General features: G+C 47.3%; 1 protein-coding gene across 2 annotated transcripts in view; it reads right to left on the reverse strand.

Annotated features, from left to right (window-relative positions):
• The window catches only part of ELAPOR2 (endosome-lysosome associated apoptosis and autophagy regulator family member 2), a 141,721-nt gene that overhangs the window by 50,099 nt on the left and 69,577 nt on the right, over nt 1-22,045 (reverse strand). The window contains exons 1-3 of one of the 2 annotated variants that reach the window (XM_043552575.1): nt 12,552-12,725; nt 3,581-3,776; nt 2,110-2,257 (exon numbers count right to left, since the gene is read on the reverse strand). In XM_043552575.1, the coding sequence (XP_043408510.1) occupies nt 2,110-2,257; nt 3,581-3,744 (312 nt within the window). In that variant the 5' untranslated portion in view covers nt 3,745-3,776; nt 12,552-12,725. Of the gene's footprint in view, nt 1-2,109; nt 2,258-3,580; nt 3,777-12,551; nt 12,726-22,045 lie in introns of those variants that run through there. The other variant, XM_037889266.2, reaches the window with a different exon arrangement.

Here is a 22,045-nt window from a genome sequence, read left to right on the forward strand (position 1 = left end):
AGAGGAAGCCTGAGAGAAAGCACACAAGGTGCTTGTCTGAGGAAGTACCAAGTGGGCAGTGAAAGCTGCATGGAGCTTTTTTGAAAATCCCAATCTTAAACCTCAGAAACAGCTCACTTTTCATCCATCTCTCTGCATGGTAGTGACACAGACCGATCCTTTCCCAAAAATGGAGACCAAGATTTCCAAAAGTGACTAGTGATTTTGGGTTTTGAGTGCCCAACTTGAGACACAGAAAGCAGGTTCATAGTACTTTCTGAAAATCAGACCCCTTAAAGGTGTCTCAGATCAGACACCCCAAAATGGAGACATCAAAAATCACTAGCCATTTCTGAAACTTTTGGATTAAGCTGCCACCTGTATGACACTGAGATTCTCATTCCCAGAATGTTGTAAGGATATTCACATATTTAGAGTCCCACACAACTCTCTGTGTAAACAATGCTGGCCAAACTAGATTATATTTTTCCAAGTTAAAGGGAATCTGGACAAGAGTTCATCAGCAATTTTTCAACAAATTTTTTTTTTGGGGCGGGAGGGGGTGTCAAAAAAGGCCATTTGTTGAAACCTAAATTATTGGCACAGGACGGTCAGATTTGATGGATTTCCTGGCTTGAAAACAACATTGAAGAAAAAAGTTTCAAAACTGTTTCATTTCAACATTTTCAAAACTGATCCATATTTCTGGTTCTATACAACTTTTCGTTTTGAAATTTCAGCTGATCAGACTAAAGAAAAGGTTAAAGAAAAAAGGGCTAAATTGAAACAAGACATTTGAATTGTTCTGAACCAAAAAAAAAAAGTTTCAGTTTTTCGGTTTGTGACTATTTTCAAGATTCTGACTTTTCATCCTGATTTGAGACAGGACAAAATTTTGATCTCTCGAAAGCATTCGCGGGATGGGAAAACCACTTCTCACCAGCTCTACTCTAGACCCAAACTTAAAAGCCTTCCTCATGCTTCATGGTGTCCTCCACACAGAGTGACCTTGCAAGCACCACGCACGCAGTGTGACCTAGCACATATGGGGCCATTTTGTTATAAAATATTATCTCCTCCATGTGCATTTGGAGGTCAGATGGAATCATCCCATGGGCATGGCTGGTCCTGGGACATGCAATGCATGCCTTGCATACACAGATGGCACGCTGCTGATAGCACTGTGCAAACTGTAGACCAGAGGTGGGCAAACTACGACCCGGGGGCCACATCTGGCCCGCAGGACTCTCCTGCCTGGTCCCTGAGCTCCCGGCCGGGGAGGCTCACCCCCGGCCCCTCCCCTACTGCTCCCCCTCCCCCGCAGCTTCAGCTCACTGCGCCGCCAGTGCTCTGGCCCGCCGCTCCTGCCGGGCAGTGCAGCGGCATGGCTGGCTCCAGCATGGTAAGGGGGCGGCGAGTGGGGGATTCCGGGGGACAGTCAGGGGACAGGGAGTTGAGGGGGTTGGATTGGCATGGGAGTCCCGGGGGGCCTGTCAGGGGGCAGGGGTGTGGTAGGGGTCAGGGCAGTCAGAGGACAGGGAGCAGGGGGTGTTGGATAGGGGGTGGGGTCCCGGGGGGCGGTTAGGGCCGGGGAATCCCGGGAGGGGGCAGTCAGAGGACAAGGAGCAGGGCGTGTTGGATGGGTCGGGGATTCTGAGGGGGATGGGAAGTGGAAAGGGGCTGATAGGGAGCGGGGGCTGGGCTGTTTGGGGAGGCACAGCCTTCCCTACCAGGCCCTCCATACAGTTTTGCAACCCTGATGTGGCCCTTGGGCCAAAAAGTTTGCCCAGCCCTGCTGTAGACAACCTGGCTATGAAAGTGACTAGAAATGATGGTGACTTTCAATGGGTTTTGTGGTCCTAGCTCCTTTAGGCACTTATGAAAACCCTACCATACAGTGAAAGCAAGCAGTTTAGTCTTGTTGTCAAAGCTGAATGAAATGCAGAAAGTAGACAGGCAGCATAAATGGTAGAGGGGAAATGAGATTTTAAAAATTTGTTCAGATTTAATAAGCTAAAGAGACATTAATAACTTGGATGAGGAGAAAACTAAGCTGATTCCAAAATAGGTCTTTATCGTTAAATCACATCTCTTTACTCTGAGGTTAGATTCAGTGTATAAAAGCCTTACAAAAAACTCAAAGAAGATGTTGTTGTCAATATACTGGTATTCAAAGAAGACAGAACCAGATTTCTTCAGATGTACAGCATAGATTAGAGAAACAGTGCAGTCATCTCTATTGGACTCTATGTAATTCCCATGAGGAGTCCACGAAGAGCTGGATAAAGATAAACAAAACAAGGCTTATTTTAGATCACAGGAACCCAGAAGACATTTATAACATTTCTATTTAAAAATATATTGCTCGGTAAAGGACACAGGACCCCACTGTAGCTAGATTCACTCCCTGACCCTTTCACACCCGTTTCCCACATATTTTTCACACAAAGGATTATGTGCTCTGTCAAAATTTACCTTTTTGCACATCAAAATTGTGAATGGGGGCAAATGTATGTTGTTTCCTGGAAACTTCTAATGCATCCACATCAGGAAGGCTTGTCTAGGATACAGAGGGCCATATCCTTAAGAATAGCCCTTCTGCAATCAGCACTGATCATGCCGGGTGTAAAAGTAGTTTTAAGACACCTTTACTCCTCCTTGATTCCAGAGCCACTCAGGTACAAGTTAAAGCAGCTCAAGGCTGTTCCAAGTTTCACTGGCTGCTAATATTGAATCTATTTCCCTAAGTTAAGTATCCTCACACCTTCTTGTCAACTGTCTAAATGGGCCATCCTGATTATCACCACAAAAGTATTTTTCTCCTGCTGATAATAGCTCATCTTAATTAATTAGCTTCTTACACTTTGTATGGCAACTTCCAATTTATCTGTATGTGTGTGTATATATATATATAATCTTCTTACTATATGTTTCATTCTATGCATCCAATGAAGTGGGCTGTAGCCCACGAAAGCTTATGCTCTAATAAATTTGTTAGTCTCTAAGGTGCCACAAGTACTCCTGTTCTTTTGGCTGCTAATGACATCTCGGAGGCCATTATGACAGCAGGGGATTGGCTGAAAGTAGTGGCTCGCTAGCCACTCCTGTCATGCTACTCCGCTGGTCCTATGGCACCTGAGGAGTCCTCCAGCACAGAGGAAGGCTCAGGTAGATGATGAAACTGACTTTGTGCGGGTGGACCAGCAGGGTCAAATAGGGTCCATTTTATTTATCCTTTATTCTCAACAATTCAATATCCCTGAAGTCTGCTTCCTGGCAACGTGCAGAGATTGCTTTTATTGCACAAGGTACTTTTCTGTACTTACACAGCATAGCACGTTCAATTGTCCCCTCCGTTAACCAGCTGATGGCATCATGAAACTCCAAGAGCTTTCACTAACACTATAACCTGCATTCCATTCGGAGGGGCGTAGTCTACCGGTCACTGTTTTCTGTCAACACCAACTACGTGTTACTATACTACTGGAGCAACTGGTTCCCACAGCAAACTATGGGCTTGATCCAAAGCCCACTGAAATCCATGAGAGTTAAACCAACCCCCTCACCAGTGTGGCCACAGACCAACCCATAAGCCTCTTACTTGTCACAGCTCTCTGCTTTATTCTCAGCTGATTCGACAGCAGTGTCCATGAAAGTTGCCACATTGGAGAATCCTGCTGGCAGGTCATCCCATTCATCAAACTTGATCCCACTGCCCAAGGAATATGTCCCCTCGGCACATTTACTGCACACTTGATTTTTCATTTCTAGGTATTCACCAGAAGCACATGAAAACGCTGTGAAGACAATCATTTACAAGTGATTAATTGTAAAGGCAATTAGCAGCATCGGTGAGCTGTCAATAAAGAAACCAGTCACAAAACTCCCACCCATGAAAATCAGGAACACGATGAATCAGCTCAGAAAACCACTGTAAAAATCGAGGTTTCAGAGTAACAGCCGTGTTAGTCTGTATTCGCAAAAAGAAAAGGAGTACTTGTGGCACCTTAGAGAATTTAACCAATTTATGAAGTGAGCTGTAGCTCACGAAAGCTTATGCTCAAATAAATTGGTTAGTCTCTAAGGTGCCACAAGTACTCCTTTTCTTTTTGTAAAAATCGAGGTGCAAATTGATTTCTGTTTTTCACTTAATTGACAGCACTGGAGCCAAATCTCAAATTACGGCTATTGATCTGCTTATTTGTCTCCATTAGCAAAGAGGAATTTTTAAAAAATCTACACCGACAAACTGCATGTGTAGCTAGTCTATGCAAAAATATGTTCGTATCACTGTTGTCACATTCTGCCTCATCATCCTCCCAATTCCTTTCACCCACCTGTTGCATCTTGTCTTGGACTAAGATTGTATGATTTTTGGAGTAGCACCTGTCTTTCATTATTGTCTGTACAGCATCAGATATGGTGCATCTTTATCTTTGATAGGGGCCTTTAGGCACTACTGGAATAAAAATAACAGCATGCAAAAAATATTTCAGCTGTGTCTAGGGTAAGTACCTCAATGTATGTAATAAATTATAGCATAATTTAGTGGTTAGAGTTTCAATTTTTTTCCACCCATGATTCCAAAACCATCAACTTTACTCTTCCACTATCTATCTAGGTACTTATATGGCCATCATCACCGTAGCATCCAAACCATTCTCAGTTATGGATTAATTTTATCCTCACAACAGTCCTGTGAGGAAGGGAAATGACCCTACAGATGGGGAACTGGAACTCAGTGTAAATCAAGTAACTTGCCTAAGGTGACAGTGGAAATGGCTGAGCCAGGAATTGAACCCATGATTCCTGAGTCCCAGCCCAGTGCTCTGTCCACTACACATCCTTCCACCATCACTTTTTCCTCTCATGATTTAATATCCCAGAATCCTTTTTCAGTGAAAAAATAAATATATGCTGTCATTAATAATCTGTTATTGGGTGTTTTTAAGTTAATAGTGCCAGTATGGCTAATGTAAGTATGTATAGCTAAATATGGACAATCTGAACACAAGAACAGCCATATTCAGTCAGACCAAAAGTCCATCTAGCCCAGTAATTTGTCTTCTGACAGTGGCCAATGCCAGGTGCTTCAGAGGTGGAACAAGCGAGCTCAGTGGTACCCCAGTACATCAGGTGGTACTCCGGAATGGGGGCAACCCATCACAATCATACCTTATTTGCATTTTAAAGAATATCTAACTAAAAGTAATACATTCTTATTGAAAATATCATGAATTTCACACTCTGCAATGATATATATATTCAATAAAACTAATTACTACCACGATTTATATCTCCACTATTAAAAAATATATAATTAGGCATCATAGCCAAGTGGAGGAATTCCCAAGCTATTTCACCCATGACCCCCAAACCATCCACTTTTGCTTTCTACCATCCCTAAGCCATGCATTCTTTCATGGGCAAATGGATTTTGCAAGCCCCATCCTATGTGATTGGTAAAGAACTATTTATGCTCATGGGGCCAGAGCCTCAGCTAATGTAAACTGGCATAAATCAATTCAAACCAGCCAAGGACGTAATGCATGATATTGTACATATGTACTGATGTTTATCTCACATCAGAAGAACCTGTTGGACTTAAAATACTTTGAGAAAAGAGTTGTACAGTAGCAGAAAGTACAGGTCATATCCAAATCCCAGCTAAGCCTGAATTTCAGGTTCCCACTCATGTATTTGACTCACACACAGCATTCCTTTGCATAATCATCCTTGATTGGCAGGGCTAGAGGGAAAGATCCGTAGATAGGCCAAATTCTCCTCTCCGTAACTTTGGTACAACCTCCATGAATTTGAATGTATGATTTTCCAAACAAACCATTGTATCCATTCTAATACAGTCTTCATACTCATGAAATGGATAGGAATCTATTGAGGTCTCCAAGTAGGAAAGCATCCCTCTTCAGGAATGGTGCTTAACTTTAAACATGGGTTTAAGTCCCACTGAAACTGATTTCAATGGAATTTAAACACATGCTTAAAATTAAACACTTGCTCAAGGATTTTCCTGAACTGGGGCCTTATATTGTAAACTCTTTGAGGCAAAGAGTAATTTTGCATTTTGTGTGCATATAGAGAGTAGCACAATGGCACCCTGTCATAAATATAAAGGGAAGGGTAAACACCTTTAAAATCCCTCCTGGCCAGAGGAAAAATCCTTTCACCTGTAAAGGGTTAAGAAGCTAGGATAACCTCGCTGGCACCTGACCAAAATGACCAATGAGGAGATAAGATACTTTCAAAAGCTGGGAGGAGGGAGAAAAACAAAGGGTCTGTGTCTGTCTGTGTGATGCTTTTGCCAGGGACAGAACAGGAATGGAGTCTTAGAACTTAGTAAGTAATCTAGCTAGATATGCGTTAGATTATGATTTCTTTAAATGGCTGAGAAATTAAGCTGTGCTGAATAAAATAGATATTCCTGTCTGTGTGTCTTTTTGTAACTTAAGGTTTTGCCTAGAGGGATTCTCTATGTTTTGAATCTAATTACCCTGTAAGGTATTTACCATCCTGATTTTACAGAGGTGATTCTTTTTTACTTCTATTAAAATCCTTCTTTTCAGAAACTGAATGCTTTTTCATTGTTCTTAAGATCCAAGGGTTTGGGTCTGTGGTCACCTATGCAAATTGGTGAGGATTTTTACCAAACCTTCCCCAGGAAGTGGGGTGCAAAGGTTGAGAGGATTTTGGGGGGAAAGATGTTTCCAAACAACGCTTTCCTAATAAAAATAAACCCAGATAAATGTTTGGTGGTGGCCAAGCGGAAGTCCAAGGGTAAAATAGTTTGTACCTTGGGGAAGTTTTAACCTAAGCTGGTAAAAGTAAGCTTAGGAGGTTTTCATGCAGGTCCCCACAGCTGTACCCTAGAGTTCAGAGTGGGGAAGGAACCTTGACACACCCCAACCCCTGATTAGTCATGAAGGTGTTACAGCATCATTAATAAATAAATACTAATCTTTCCCTGTTTTGTTTTCTTGGTGTTTTCCTTGAAGAGTGTGAAGAGAAGCCATCACGGAAAAACAGCAAGACATATTGTGGTGCTGTTTAAGCCTGTTATCCACTCCCAGAAATTTTATTAATGTTTTTGTTTTGTTAAAAAAGAAATTGAGAATATTGCTGAACCACATATTCCAAATTTGTGAACTTCAAATAGGGGATCGGTATCCAAGAGAAATTCACTGCCATACTGACAGCACAGCAGGCGTCAGAGCCTCCTGTTCAGCTTCTAATGGAGGTGACCAAAGATCCCTGCTTTAATGGAGTTAGTATTGTTCAATTCCTTATGCTCTGATCATTTCAGATGAGGGGGAAGGGAAAAAAAAGACTGCAACCTTTTGAAAGAGGAACAGCCTGAATGACAAGGCAGACTGTTGTCCAGGAGGCTCAAGCTCATTATTGACCTTCACCAATAGAGACAAAGCCCAGAGTCATGTCCATCCCTCCCCATCAGGCCCGGATGGAGGCCACACCCCCTCGCTGCTGTGTCTCTGTAAAGACCAGTGTAAAGGGGAATTAACAGCCTCTGAGGCCCTGAAGCTCTAGGCAGGGCGGAGCACCAACAGTCTTGGGGCTCAGGCCCTCAGGCAGGACAAAGCACCAAACAATCTAGGGCCTGCCATCTTGGCAGGCAGACAAATGCAGGCCTCTTGGCTTAAGATGGGGGAGGGGCAGCAGCAGAGGGTGTGGGGACCAGGGCCCACCCTACTCCACAGGTCCCAGCCCAGGGCTCTAACCATGGTGGAAGGCTCTGCTACTGGGTCAGCGGGGATCCCAATACAACATGCTGACCAGTATTCTGCTCATACAACCAGATTATTGCCTGGTGTCCTTCCTATGATCCTCTCGCTGGGTACCTTCAGTTCGTGGGGGTCCTCCGTCTCCCCAGGGTACATAGCTAGCGGCAGTCCCAGCAACTCTTCAGTGTCCTTGTCGACTGGCAGCTCTGGCAGTCCCTTTAGATCCTCGGCGCTGCAGAGGTCCCCCTCAGGCGCAAGCCCCAGCAGTGGGCAGGAGGTGGCTGTCTCCTTCACCAGCTCCAGCCCAACTGAGCTATAGGGCCCGTCTTTTATACTTTCTGTTCTGCCCCACTGTTTTTGGAGGGGTGGGATGGCTTGCCTGGCTCTACCCTCAGGGCTGGCCTTGTCCGCATCCTCCAGCCATGACAAGGAATCTGTATTTGCGTGTTCCCTCCCAGCACGATGCTGCACTGTAAATGCAAAAGGTTGGAGGATAAGGTACCACCACATCAGCCCTGCATTGGTGTCCTGAATGGTTTGTCGCCATTTTAGGGGTGTGTGGTCTGTCACTACAACGAAGGACCCGCCCAGGAGGTAATAATGGAGGGCTTCTACCATCCACTTAACCGCTAGGGCTTCTTTCCTAATGACCAAATAGTTATGTTCCCAGGGAATAGCCTCCAGATGATATAGAGGACTGGGTGTTCCTCCCCATTTAGACAACGAAGCCAAGGGTGAAGTCAGGGCTTTACAGTACCAATTCTTGGCATAGGTGGTCCGTCAGTGTCCAAAAGGCCTCTTCACAGTCGGGGGACCAGCGTACCCATTGCGGGCTGTCCTTAGTGAGTAGCTCAGTCAAGGGTGCGGCACTTGTGGTGTAGCTGGGAATGAATCGGCGATAATACCCCACTAGTTGCCTCACCTGTTTTTTGGTGGTTGGGGCTGCGTGGTCCTGTATAGCCTGGACCTTCCTGATCTGGGGGCATGCCTTACCTTGCCTGAGGGTGTAACTGAGGTAGGTGGTCTCTTGCTAACCAATCTGGCTCTTCTTACGGTTTGCAGTCAGCCCTGCCTCCTGGAGGGTCCTCAGAACGGCTGCCACCTGGTCTGGATGGTCCTCCCAGTGGTGACTGTAGATCACTATATTGTTCAGATAGGCCACGGCGTACTCAACGTGGGGCTGCAGCAGATGGTCCATCAGACACTGGAAGGTCGTAGGGGCTCCAGGAAGGCTGAAGGTCATCCTGGTAAACTGGTAGAGCCTGCAGAGTGTAGCAAAGGCTGTCTTTTTCTTCAATCCAGGTTCCAGTGGGATCTACCAGTAGCCCTTGGTCAAATCCAAGGTGTTGATGTAGCAGGCCTCTCCGAGTCTGTCAAGTAGCTTGTCAATCCAGGGCATTGGATATGCATTGAATTTAGAGATAGTGTTGACCCTCCAGAAATCAATGCAGAACCAGAAGGTCCCATCTGGCTTGGGGACCAGCACTATGGGGCTGCACCACTCACTCTGTGACTTCTCAATTACCACTAGATCTGCCATTGCCTAGACCTCCTGCTCTATCACATCCCGCATTCGACGCGGGAGAGGTCTTGTCACCTCACGAGCCATTTCCCCCGGGTTGCTCTGGATGGTGTGCTGTCCAGTTAAGGCTGTGAAGGTTTTGGAAAAGGCCTCCAGCAGCAGCTTGGTCTGCTTTTGCTCCTCTTTCGTGGGGGTATCCCTGAGCAGGGGTTCTTCGCGCTCCGCCACCACAGTTACCTTGCAGTTGCAGGACATACCGTAAGAGCCCCTGGATCCGGGACAGGGTTTGTTCCCGCATTAAGTCGAGCAAACCCCAAAGCTGGTGACCGTACAGTAGCTCAAATGATGAGAATTTGGCGGAGGCTTGTGGCACCTCCCTAATGGCAAGCAGTAAGGGGGGGATCAGTTGATCCCAGTGGCACAAGTCCTTAGGTGGGAACTTCCAGAGCATTTCTTTAAGGGCCCGGTTGAACCAATCCATCCATCTGGGGGTGGTAGATTGACGTCTGCAGCTTCTGGATCCCTCAGAGACCACAGACTTTGCAGAGCAGCTGGAAGGTGAAGTTTGTCCCCTGGTCTGTAACGGTCTCCTGGAGTAAACCCACCCAGGTAGAGATCTTCAGGAGTTCAGCTGCGATGATCCATTCGGTGGCTTTCCTTAGGGAGATGGCCTCTGGAAAGCAGATAGCATAGTATATCGCTACTAGAATGTAGCGGAAGAGGTGACGCTTTTGGTGAGTGGCCCCACCTGGTCCATCACAACCCTCTCAAAGGGCATCCCTACCACTGGCAAGGGGATCAGTGGGGCATTTTGTACCCACAGAGGCACTGCCAGTTGGCACTTTGGGCAGGAAGCACAGTAATCCTTGACGTCCCAGCGTATGCTCTGCCAACAGAACCGGGCCAAGACCCAGGCCAGGGTCTTCTCCTGTCCCAAATGGCCAGCCGCAGTGATGTCATGAGCTAATCTCAGTACTGCCCACCGGTGACACTAGGACACGACCAGCTGGGAATGAGGCTCATGGGTCTGACGGTCTCAGTCGACCCGGTACAGGTGCTCCTCTGTCAACTTAAACCATGGCCACTGGGCTGCTCACTGCAGATCCGTTGCCATCCTGTTGATATATGCTATCTGTTGATAGGCCCAGCTGAGGGTGGGGTCCTCTCTTTGGTCCCTACTGAAGTTGGCTCCCATGTCCAGCAGGGCTTCCCCGCCGTCCAACTGGGGTAGCTTTATCCTTCTGGGGTGTCAAAAGCCCCAGGTGGGGCTGAGGGGTCACCTGGGTCAGTCTTCCTGGGCCCCTCAACCTTGCCCTCAAGGGGGTCTCCCTCGAGAGCCATCTGCACCAGTGGGTCCCAGAGGCTCGCAGTTTGCAGAACCTGAGTGAATTCTGGCCAGTCTCATCTGAGAATGATGGGGTAGGCAGCTCCAGGGCAAACCCAGCCGTCATTACCCAGGTCACTCCGTCCACAGTTAGCGGTACCAGGGCACTTAGATATGACTTCAAGTCCCCGTGGATACAAAGGAGTTGAATCTGGCCCAATGCAAGTTCACTTGCCAAGGCAAGTCACTGATGCACTAGGGTTTGCCCACAGCCAGAGTCCACCCGGTCATGCACTTGTTTCCTGCCGAGGCCCATGGGAACAGTCACCTTAGCAGTAGGACACAAGCGGGCATAGACCTCTCCAGTGTAAACCTGGCCAAAGGAGAAGTCTGTGACTGGGCTCTGTCGCCTGAGGTGTCCAAATTGACCACAAGCAAAACAGGGACCAATCTCAGTGTGGCTGACCCAGCACTTGGGGTTCTGCGAACAATCGGGTTCAGGGATTTCCCTCCTTTGCCGTGGCCTGCGGGTGTTCCACGGGACATTGGGACGGGTTGTGGCAGGTAGCTGCTCCTGCGTCCCTCATTGTGGCTCGAGTCTGTCCAGGCCACTGTCTTAGGGCTGGAGGGTCTTTCTGAGCCCAGGGGGCTCCACACTGTGGCTGCAGCTACAGGTGCTACTGGGGTCTCTGCGGCCAGAAAATCCTCCATTAGGCCGACCACCACCCTCAAGGTGGTGGGTTGATTTTGAAGGACCCAGGATCTCCCTCAGGGTAGGAGAATGTGAATGAACTGCTCTACGAACACCTGCTTGGCTACTTCAGTAGTCGAGTGTCATTCGGGTTGGAACCACTGCCAGCAGGTGTCCTTGAGCTCCTGTGGCCTGACCCAGGGTCGGGTCCCTGGCGGGTAGGTCTCCCCCCGGAACTGGCACCAAAAGGTGTCAGAGGTGATGTCTAGAGCATCAAGGATAGCCGGCTTTACTGCTCTGTAGTTGCAGGCCTCATCGTTAGGGAGCCCGCAATAAGCAGCCTGGGCCACCCCCATTAGGTAGGGGGCCAAGAGTGTGGTCCATTTGTTCTGAGGCCATACTGCCACCGAAGCAACCTGCTCAAAAGCTTTCAGGAAGGCTTCTGGGTCATCTTCAGGCCCCATCTTTGTGAGGTGTACCGGCATCTTGGTGGTTGTTGGGGTTGTCGCTCCTCCAGGAGTAGGGCCAGAGGGGCTGGGAAGCAGGGTGGCCAGCTGCTGAAAGCATTGTTGCTGCTATTCCTGCTGCTGGGCCCCCACCTACCCGATCAACTGCTGCTCCTCGGCCCCAAGTTGCTGTACCTGTTGCTGTTGGAGCTAGACTGCCAGTTGCTGCAGCTGGCTCTCCGCCCACCATTTTATAAACTTGTCCGATTCCATCGTAGTCTCTTGGATGGGCAGTGGCCTAGGAGCATGTGCAGGCCACTTTTCTCAGGGGTTACCTGTGTTCTCCACCACATGTAGAGGGTCATGTCTGTCCCTGCCGGGTTAGGCCTAGAGGGAGGCCATGCTCCCTCACTACTGCGTCTCTGTAAAGACCGGCATAAAGGGGAATTAGCAGCATCAGAGACCCAGGCTCTGACCCTCTAGGCAGGGCAGAGCACCAAACAGTCTAGGGGCTCAAGCCCTTGGGCAGGGAGGAGCACCAAAGAGTCTAGGGCCTGCCGTCTTGGCTCAGGCAGATGGCAGACAAATGCAGGCCTCTTGGCTTAAGGTGGGGAGGCTGCCACCCCAGGAGTGAGGTTGGCAGCAGTGGGTAGGGGGACCCGGGCCCACCCTACTCCACCAGGTCTCAGCCAAGGGCCCTAACAGTGGTGGAGGGCTCCACTATTGGGTCTGCAGGGATCCCTCCACAACACGCTGGCCAGTATTCTGGCCACACAACCGGACTATTGTCTGGTGTCCTTGGGCTACTTCCTATGATCCCCTCACTGGGTACCTTCAGTTTGTAGGGGTCCTCTGGCTCCCTGGGGTACACATCTAGCAGCAGTCCCAGCAGCTCTTTGGCATCCTTGTTGGCAGCTCTGACAGTCCCTTGGGGTCCTCAGTGCTGCAGAGGACCCCCTTGGGCACAAGCCCCAGCAGCGAGCAGGAGGCGGCTGTCTCCTTTGCCAGCTCTGGCCCAACTGAGCTGTAGGGCCCGCCTTTTATACTTTCTATCCCACCCCCCTGTTTTGGGCGGGGTGGGTGTGGCTTGCTAGGGGGTGGGGGGTGGTTCCTCCCATCAGGCCCGGAGGGAGGCCATGCCCCTTGCTACACCCACTCTAATTTTGTTTTGAAATTTGCTAGCTTATATCAGCCAGATATTACCTTACTCCACAGGAGGCTGCGCTTCCTGTCAAAACACATACATCTGCGAGCAAAACTAGCTCTGTGCAGGCCAGCTGCTTGCCAGGTTCAATTACAGGCTGAATGTGGTTAATGGCAAAGTGAACCACTTTTGACATTGGAACAGCTGCATAACTTGAGTTTATTCCAGTCAGTACCGAGCAGCAATGCGGGGGGGAGGAATGGGATGAGAAGCATATTGCTGTAGAAGCATCTGTGTGATGAGCAGAGCTATGGTCTCATTGCCTGCAGTCGTTAACAACAAAGGAAAACGAAAAAAAGCCAACCTATTTTGAATCTAAGGCACACGTGTCAACTGCAGAAGTTCCTTTTAAATCTATTGTCTCCAAGTCGGCTGTTATGGTTATGGGATTATTTTGATGGTGAGTGGGTTTTGACAGAACCTTTGGGGATTCTGTAGAGAAGATGTCCCCACACTCTTGGTCCATGAGGCACATGCGAGTGGTCCACAAAAAGATAACCAACTGGCTGTAGGGTGCTGGCTCTTCTTGTTCACAGCTGCTAAAAATTTCATTAAAATGCAGCTAAATGTACATTCAATCCTTTCCTGTTACTACTTGTTCATGTGAATTGCGGCAGTTGCCACAGCGATGTTACGTAACGATGAATGAGAGAGGTGGGTGATTGTGAAGAGAAAGGAGGTGTCCACAAGATAATCTCATTGTTAAAATGGGGGTAAAATTTTCCGAAGTGTCCAAGAGGCTTAGGAGCTTAATTCCCATTTTCAAAAGTGACAGGCATTTAGGAACATAATTGTGAACTTTCAATGTGACTTCGATGCCAAAAACAATGGGAGTTAGGTGCCTAAATACCTTTCAAAATCTGCCTCTCCCCCCCCAACCCCAAGTGCCTAGGAATTCAGCTCCAAAGTCAATTTGTTGCTTTTGAAAATTTTATCCATGGTTCACACTACGAAAATGTTTGGGCCTCCCTGCTTTAGAACATATTCTCCCTGGTATGGAAGGCCACTGGCAGCAGAGAGAGCTTCCATATATAGTTCAAGGATTAACTCTGGGTATATACCTATATATATATATACACACACACACACACACACACACACAGCTTACAAAAGAATTAGATATCCAGAGACCACTTGCATCAGTTTATTGGAAGTATTACTAATACATACGACTAGGCATGAAGGTATCTAAAGGAGCTGTTTTCCCACCATGCCTATTCATGGGTATTTTAAATTAAGAAAATACTTTCAGTGGCAATTAGAAACGATGGGTCATATTGTGCTACCAGTTACACTGGTGTAAATCTGGAGTAGTTCCACTGAAACTACTGGAATTACTTCAGATTTACAGCAGTGTGAGAGCAGAATTCATTCAAACCAAGCAAAGGTGGTTATAGTTTGTAGAGCTTGCTAGTCTCAGGGATAAAAGGCGCTGGTATGTATTATTACATATCATCTCCCACTGCCCCACTGTGTCAAGCTATACTGCCAGGGCCTACTTCTCTGCTGCCTTGCCCTTTAAGTAATTATATATATCTAGGCTAAGTGGATGCAAAGCACCACCAATTCCCTTTGGTAGCATTTTGTGCTCACTTTGCACAGATATAAATGGCTATACGAGGAGAAAGTTAACAGAGATTCAGGCATGCAACAGTTACTTCTTACTAAAAGGTTTTTAGGGCCAAATTCCTCTCCTGTGCACCATCCATTGAAATCAGTAGATTTCAGGGTGGAATTTGCCCTTTAGTGACTCACACAGAAATGTAGCATTGCTTTACTTTCTATGGTTAATGGAGGTTTGTTAATGAAAATGCCAAGCGTAAATCATTCCGAGACGCCAATGTAAATATTGGTATCGCTACTTTCTAGCATCCCAGATCTAAAACAAGCTTCATATATATGTTTTCATGTATTTAGGTAAAATCAAGATCAATCATTTTTATTGTGGGAACAGAATCATGAAAATGAGCGCCCTTGATCCTCCCTCACTTATCTCAATACAACATTCTGCTTGCTCCTTTCCTACTCTGCCCCATCCACTCCATCTACCCAAGGACCCCAGACTCCCAATCACTCTATCAGGGTTTGTGACGAAGTGGGACTGTTCTTAATGTTTCCTCCGAATATTGTGGGGGTGCCTCAGTTTCCCCTATGCAGTTCTTAAGTATCTAGGGGGTGGGAGAAGCGTGTATGATCATTGCAGAGCCCTAGAGGGCAGGTGTGTACAGGGGTCTGGACACAGAGAATGGCCAACACCCTGTTTCCTGACAACTGATGGCCTGGGCCCTTCCCCCCTGCAAGGTGAGAGCTAAAGGGTTGGAGAACAAAGGAATCCGGTGACCTCCTGGCCCGGGAAAGGGACAAAGCCCAGAGGAGGAGGGGCTGGAGGGAGTTTCAGTTTGGGGCTGGCTGGGACATGGAGTGAAGTGCAGACGTGGTTGTCTGGCTCACTGCCCCCCCCCCAAAATGGACCCAGCTGAGGGATCCTGTTCTCTGCACCTGCAAGCTCTGTTTTAGACCATGTTCCTGTCATCTAATAAACCTCTGTTTTACTGGCTGGCTGAGAGTCAAGTCTGACTGCGAAGTTGGGGTACAGGACCCTCTGACTTCCCCAGGAGCCCTGCCTGAGCGGACTCGCTGGGGGAAGCGCACGGAGGGGCAGAGGATGCTGAATGCTCCGAGGTCAGACCCAGGAAGGTGGAAGCTGTGTGAGCTGTGTGTCCTGAAGACAGGCTGCTCACAGAAAGGCGACTGCCCCAGAGTCCTGACTGGCTTCATGGGGAGCAGTTCCAGAGTATCGCCCAGGGACTCCATGACAGGGTTATATTAGTAAATTGAATCTTAAGGACATCAAATATTATAATAAAACAGAATTTACTAACATTACCCTGGTGTGTGTCATTTCTTTTATCCCTTCTCATCCTCTTCTTTCACCTCCAAATCTCATTCTCCTCTTACCTCTGTTCCAACTTTTCACTCTATAGTCATCCGCCATCCCTCATGGCCTCATCCTGTTTTCTATCTCCTCTAGCCCTTCTGAATCTTTCTCCATCATTCCCTTTCTATCCTCTTTCCCCATATCTCTCAGACTTTCTATTTCTACCCCTTCAAGACTTCCCATCAGCCCTTTTCCCCAGCCATGACTTGCTTCTGCCTTGACTGAGTACGTGTTTCTCTATTGCCATCCTGTGAGGATTTCTGCCTTCCACTGGAGACCACGGGTAGCTCCCTCAAACTTGAGTCCAACTATTAAAGACAGAACCCGATTCTTTTCTCACTTTACCAGATGATAACAATTGTAACAGTGAATGCCCAGAGTAACATCACTGAAGTCAATGGAGATTGTCTTCTCATTAAAACCAGTGTATCAGCCCAACCAACTTCTTTAGATCGCCCCAGTTCACCCTCATAGCATTCAAAGCTCGTTTGCCTGAGTTCCAGGTAGTAGTCTGGGGTTTCCCACTCTGCCTACAAACCCTCTGCTGAGTTTTCTCACCCTGGTGAGGCCAGAGGCTAAAACTGCAGCTCGGAAGAGGAGTGGTAGGTAACCACATGGCAGCAATATGCAGTTGTCACTCAGCTCTTAATGGTTGTTGAGTCTGATTGTACAGATGCCAATGCACAAGCCTCCAGGAGAGAAGTGGGCAAGGCAACATAGTGTGAAGAGCAGATATTTTATTTTATTTAGAGCGGTCAACACAGTAGGGCTTCCTGGCAGTCCAGCTGGGATACTCCACACCACAAAAGGTCCAAACCAGAAGATACAAGAACCAATGTGAGGGAAGAGGGGGGAAAAGCACAAGAAAGTTAATAGAAAGCAGGACTTGTTGCTTTCTTATTAGTAATGTTTCCTATAACCTCCATTTATTGATTCAGAATGTCTGATGTGAATAATGTATGTGAGGCTTCTGCAACAGAGTATGAGAAATTCCTGCTCGTTTTCTCCAGTAGTTATATTGGATGTGCTATCAGTGATTAGATTGAATCTTCATTTTAAAAGGATGCCGTCAGGCCTGTGATCACCTTGAAAACTAGTGTAATCTGGGAGGGAATGTCCTTCATATTATAGACATCGTCTCCTCTTAAGAAAAGGAAGTGCTACATCACTTTTACCCTGAGAAGTTATAAATGTAAGCAGAGTCAGGATGAGCTCTACCCTGACATCTGGTAGTGAGTTGTGGCGGATTGTGGAAAAGAACTTCAGGGGCTGATCTCATTTGCATAGGCACACCCACCCCACCTAGATGGTCACTTTGGCTGCTGTGGGATCCCCAGTCTCTGTTATTGGGGCAGGAAGAATAAATTGTTATCCTGATTATGTGAATCAAGGACAGTGGAACTGTACTTGGCCTTTTGTTATGATGGAGGGACTCGCCATCAACTAAGTAGCACTCGCTAGGCAAGGGACATGGGTTCCAAAACTCAGTGAATGGAGAGAGGTTGGGAATAAGCATTTGTACTTTGTGGTCTGGGTTCCCTTCTGAGGGCCCTAAGTGCTAACTGCCCCTCCTCTTCTTTCCACTGTGTAATAGCAGAGCTAATTTTGATTCCATTAGGAGTCTGGTTACAGATTGCAGAACTGAATTCACTTTGGGCCAATGGTGTACCAGCACTGGGGCTCCCCTACTATGAGATGAAATCACTAAAGAGCTGAAATCACTGAGTACTGTGTTAAATAGTAGGGGGCCTGAAGATATATTGGTGAGTGGCTTGCAGGCTGGCTCCCAGAGAGGAGCAGCTGGAGGAGCAGCTCGCTGGACAACTACTGAAGAGGAACAGCTGGCGGTGAAGGCTGCTGCAGAAACCCATGGAGAGGTGGGGGAGTCAGTTGTCGGAGCATGTAAGGTGCCCCTTTACTCCCCTCCCCCTATTTCCACACAGGCTGGGGGGGTTAAAACTTTGCAGATGAACTTTTGAACCCTGGACTCACCAAGGACAGAGACAGAGACTTTTGGGTCGTTGGACTTTTGGGACTTTGGGTGACTTTTGGGTTGCTGGACTCAAGAACCAAAGGGAAAGGACATGGCCCAATTTGCTTGGGGTGGGTTTTGGCTCATGGTTTGTGTTATGAATCCTGTTGGTGGTGTTTCCCCAACATAATGCCACATTGTTTCTCTCTGTTATTAAAAGGCTTTTGCTACACTCTGACTCTGTGCTTGCAAGAGCGGAAGTATTTCCTCTTAAGGCGCCTGGGGGATGGTGGTATATATTTGTCCCAGGTCACTGGGTGGGGGCTCGAGCCGGTTTTGCATTGTGTTATTGGAACGGAACCCCTAGATACTGAACCCGGCCCTTGTTGCTGCCAACTCTGACGGGCAGAAGGGTTACATAAAATATATTGACAGCTCCCCCAACTTATTTAGCACTCCCTTCTGCCTCCTCTTATAGTCTCCCTGTCTCTCACTCACATTTACATATTGTCACCCCTCCTCTGAGTACTAGCAGATGTCAGGGCCTTGAGGTTGGCTTCATGCTGGAAGAGAAATTAGTAACTTGGAGACAGGTTGTTGGTTTTTAGTGTAACTTATTTACACCAGTCAGACCACAGAAGTGTTCACAAATGTCATGTGAGCAAACCCTCCTTTCAGAAATCTTAGTCTAAATGCCAATTCCTCCCAGAAAACAATTTTCACCACCCCCAGTAATTGACTCTAGCAGAGATGAAGGCAGAGAGTAAACTCTCTTTCTGTTTTGGAGAAGTTGCTGCAAAAAATCTACATCACAAAAACAACAAATACAGCATTATTTCAAAGACTGTACTCTGCTCACATACTAAAAGAACTTGAAAGACTATTATAGAGACAAGATGGGTGAGGTAATATTTTTTATTAGACCCATCTCCACTCTCTAATATCCTGGGACCAACAGGGCTACAAAACACTGCATATGACATTGAAAGAATATGTGTAACAGCACCCTCTGGTGACTCCTCAGATAACAAGATATATTAGCAAAAAGAAAAGGAGGACTTGTGGCACCTTAGAGACTAACAAATTTATTTGAGTCTCTAAGGTGCCACAAGTCCTCCTTTTCTTTTTGCGAATACAGACTAACACGGCTGCTACTCTGAAACCTGTCAAGATATATCAGGGAATGTTAGGGGGAAAAGGCCCATGTAAACACAGCTTTGAACCCCAGTCCAGAAAAGCATCCTTATTCAGGGCAGCATTTCAACACATGAAGTCAATGGGACTCAGTGCATATGCTTGCAGTTAAAAAAATGCATGAATGCTGCCCTAGCTAGAGATGGAGTTAAGCACGTGCTTATGGTGCTTTTCTGAATTAGGGCCTGAGAAAGCAAATCTTCCTTTTTAGTTAGTGCAACAGATTTTCCTTAGAAAGCAGATAAAACCCTCTCACAGGCAAGACAGAGAGAGAGAGAGAGAGAGAATGCAACGGCCCAGTCCTGCAGCCTGTATTTATTAAAGTAATCCCTAAACAAATAGCCCCTTCGAAGTAAATGGGATTTCTTGAATCAATAAGTACTCCCCATGCAAGTGAGGGTTGCAGGACTGGGCCACTGAATTATTTCTGTTCGTCTCTTTCAACAGTTAAGAGAGAAAAATCTCGCAAGTCAGGGGCCAAACCTATGTGTTAAGCGACCTTCAGTTCCCACTGACTTCAATGGGAGCTGCCTGTGCTCATCCTCAGGTCCAGATTCTGATACCTTTACTCATGCTGAGTGGCACTTTACTCCCTGAGCAGTTCCTCTGAGGTCAGTGGGACCATGAGTGGAGACAGGAACCAGCAGGTAAGAGAGTAAGTGATCAGCTCCAGAGGAGGTGGGATGAAAGGGCATGTCCCTTCAGTACATTTTTAGTGAATAATCTCAAAATATCAATTTCCTACAATCCAGGAAGCACATTTTAAAATATGGATACCAAAAAGCATGTGTACTTGTGTGCATGTATTTACGTGTACATGTACACACATACGTCATCTCTAGAAGACATGGTGATTAAACAGGAGCAGTCATTAACATCTTTTCTACAGAACTGCCCCCAGCTGCACTGGTGATATCAAAGATGAAAAATATTGGGGGAACAAAGCCAGTGAAGTCAAAGCCTAATGCTGGAGAGCCAAGAGAGGGAGTGTGAATGGATATGCCCTATTCTAAGAGCTTTGCCAATTCCATTGGTGGTGCTTATTCGAAGAAGTAAGCAAGGTAATTGTGAGAGACCCAAGGAAGAGCTCTATGTAGCTTGAAAGCCTATCTCTCTCACCAACAGAGGTTGGACCACTAAAAGATATTACGTCACCCACCTTGCCTCGCTAATATCCTAGAACTGACACGGCTACAACAACACTGCCAAAAAGTTACCCTGTTCATTTCAAGGTCCAGTAGTGAGAGCAGAAAACAAAATCAACAAGTGTCAAATGGAGAAAGGTGAAAAAAGTATATTGATTTCTTATGATTCACACATTGCTTCAAGGGACCTAAACTCTGAACCTCTTTAAAAGGTGTGAGAAGTAATTCCTATATCTGAGCAGTGACCATGCAGTAAACACTTGGTTATGTCGTTATTTAATAAACTTAAATTTAAATATTTAAATACATTTTTTTGCTTAGTAGAGGGTAAAAATATGAGAAACTATTAAAACTATTAAAAGCAATTTTCTATTCTTTTTCAACCAACATCTGCACAGTCTAAGGGCTTGTCTACAGTGGCACTTTACAACGCTGCAACTTTCTCGCTCAGGGGCATGAAAAAACACCCCCCTGAGCACTGCAAGTTTCAGTGCTGTAAAGTGCCAGTGTAGACAGTGCACTAGCACTGGTAGCTATTCCCCTCGTGGAGTGCCGCGGCAGCGCTTTAATGTTGCTAGTGTAGACGTGCCCTGAGAATAAACTCCAGATAAACCTCTGAGACTGGCAGAAATGCAAATTTTCAGAATGCAAACAATTTGTCCACAGGAATATAAAACCAATGAAAAGTCCGGTTGGCCGCAGTGGGGCAGGCAGGCTTCCTACCCGACTCTGCATGGCTCCCGGGAAGCAGCCAGCATGTTCCTCCGGTTCCTAAGCAGAGGGGAGGCCAGGAGGGCTCCGTGCGCAGCCCCTGTCCGCAGGCGTCACCCCAAGCACCGGCTCTGCAGCTCCCATTGGCCGCACCCCCAGTCGGAGCCCTCACCCCCTCACACACCCCAACCCCCAGCCCCCTCCCTCACCCTGAACTCATTTCTGGCCCCACCCTGGAGCCCGCACCTGCAGCCCAGACCCCGTACCTCCTCCCACACACCCAGCCGGGAACCCCCCTCCCAAACTGCAAACCCCTCGTGCCCCCAGCCCGGAGCCGCCCCCACCCTAAACCTCTCATCCCCAGGCCCACCCCAGAGCCTGCACCCCCAGTTGGAGCCCTCACTCCCTCCCACATCCCAACCCCCTACCCCAGCCCAGAGCCACCTCCTGCACTCTGAGCCCCATGCTGCTCCCTGAACTCCTCATCTCCGGCCCCACACCAGAGCCTGCACCCCCAGCTGGAGCCCTCACTCACCCCAACCCCCTGCCCCAGCCCGGTGAAAATGAGCAAGTGAGCAAGGATGGGAGACATCAAGTGACGGAGGGAGGGGGTATGGAGTGAGCCGGAGCTGGGGCCTCAGACAAGGGGCAGGGTAGGGACGGGACCTTGGGGAAGGGTTAGGAAAGGGGGCAGGGCAAGGGTGTTCGGTCTTCTGCAATTAGAAAGTTGGCAACCCTAACAACAGATCAGGCCAAATTCTGCTCTCAGGTCACAATTCAACAAGATTCTTAATCATGCGCCTAACTTCAAAGAGGGGCTGAAGACCCATTTAATTAAATGGAGCGAGGCACATGCTCAAACAACTTGCTGAATGCAGGCCTCAGAACTGAATCATACCATTGACTTCAGATGAGTTATTTCAGCCTTTCTGGGGTTAAGTGAGCACAGAATTTGGCCCAATTTGTCAACAACTTCAGTGGGCTGCACTCCATCAAATTCTTCTCTGTTATTAGGTCCACAATGAATTTTTTTTCTATTGTCTAAGTTAAGTCACTTAAACAATTAACATTGTTTGTGCACCACATATTTTTTTTAAAAGAAAAAACCCAGCTCATTGTAAGTGGCCTTTGGATGCTAGCTGCGACCGGGGACTTTACTAAA

The sequence above is a fragment of the Chelonia mydas genome, chromosome 1, assembly GCF_015237465.2.
Source record: "Chelonia mydas isolate rCheMyd1 chromosome 1, rCheMyd1.pri.v2, whole genome shotgun sequence".
In the NCBI taxonomy this organism is placed as follows: Eukaryota; Metazoa; Chordata; order Testudines; family Cheloniidae; genus Chelonia; species Chelonia mydas.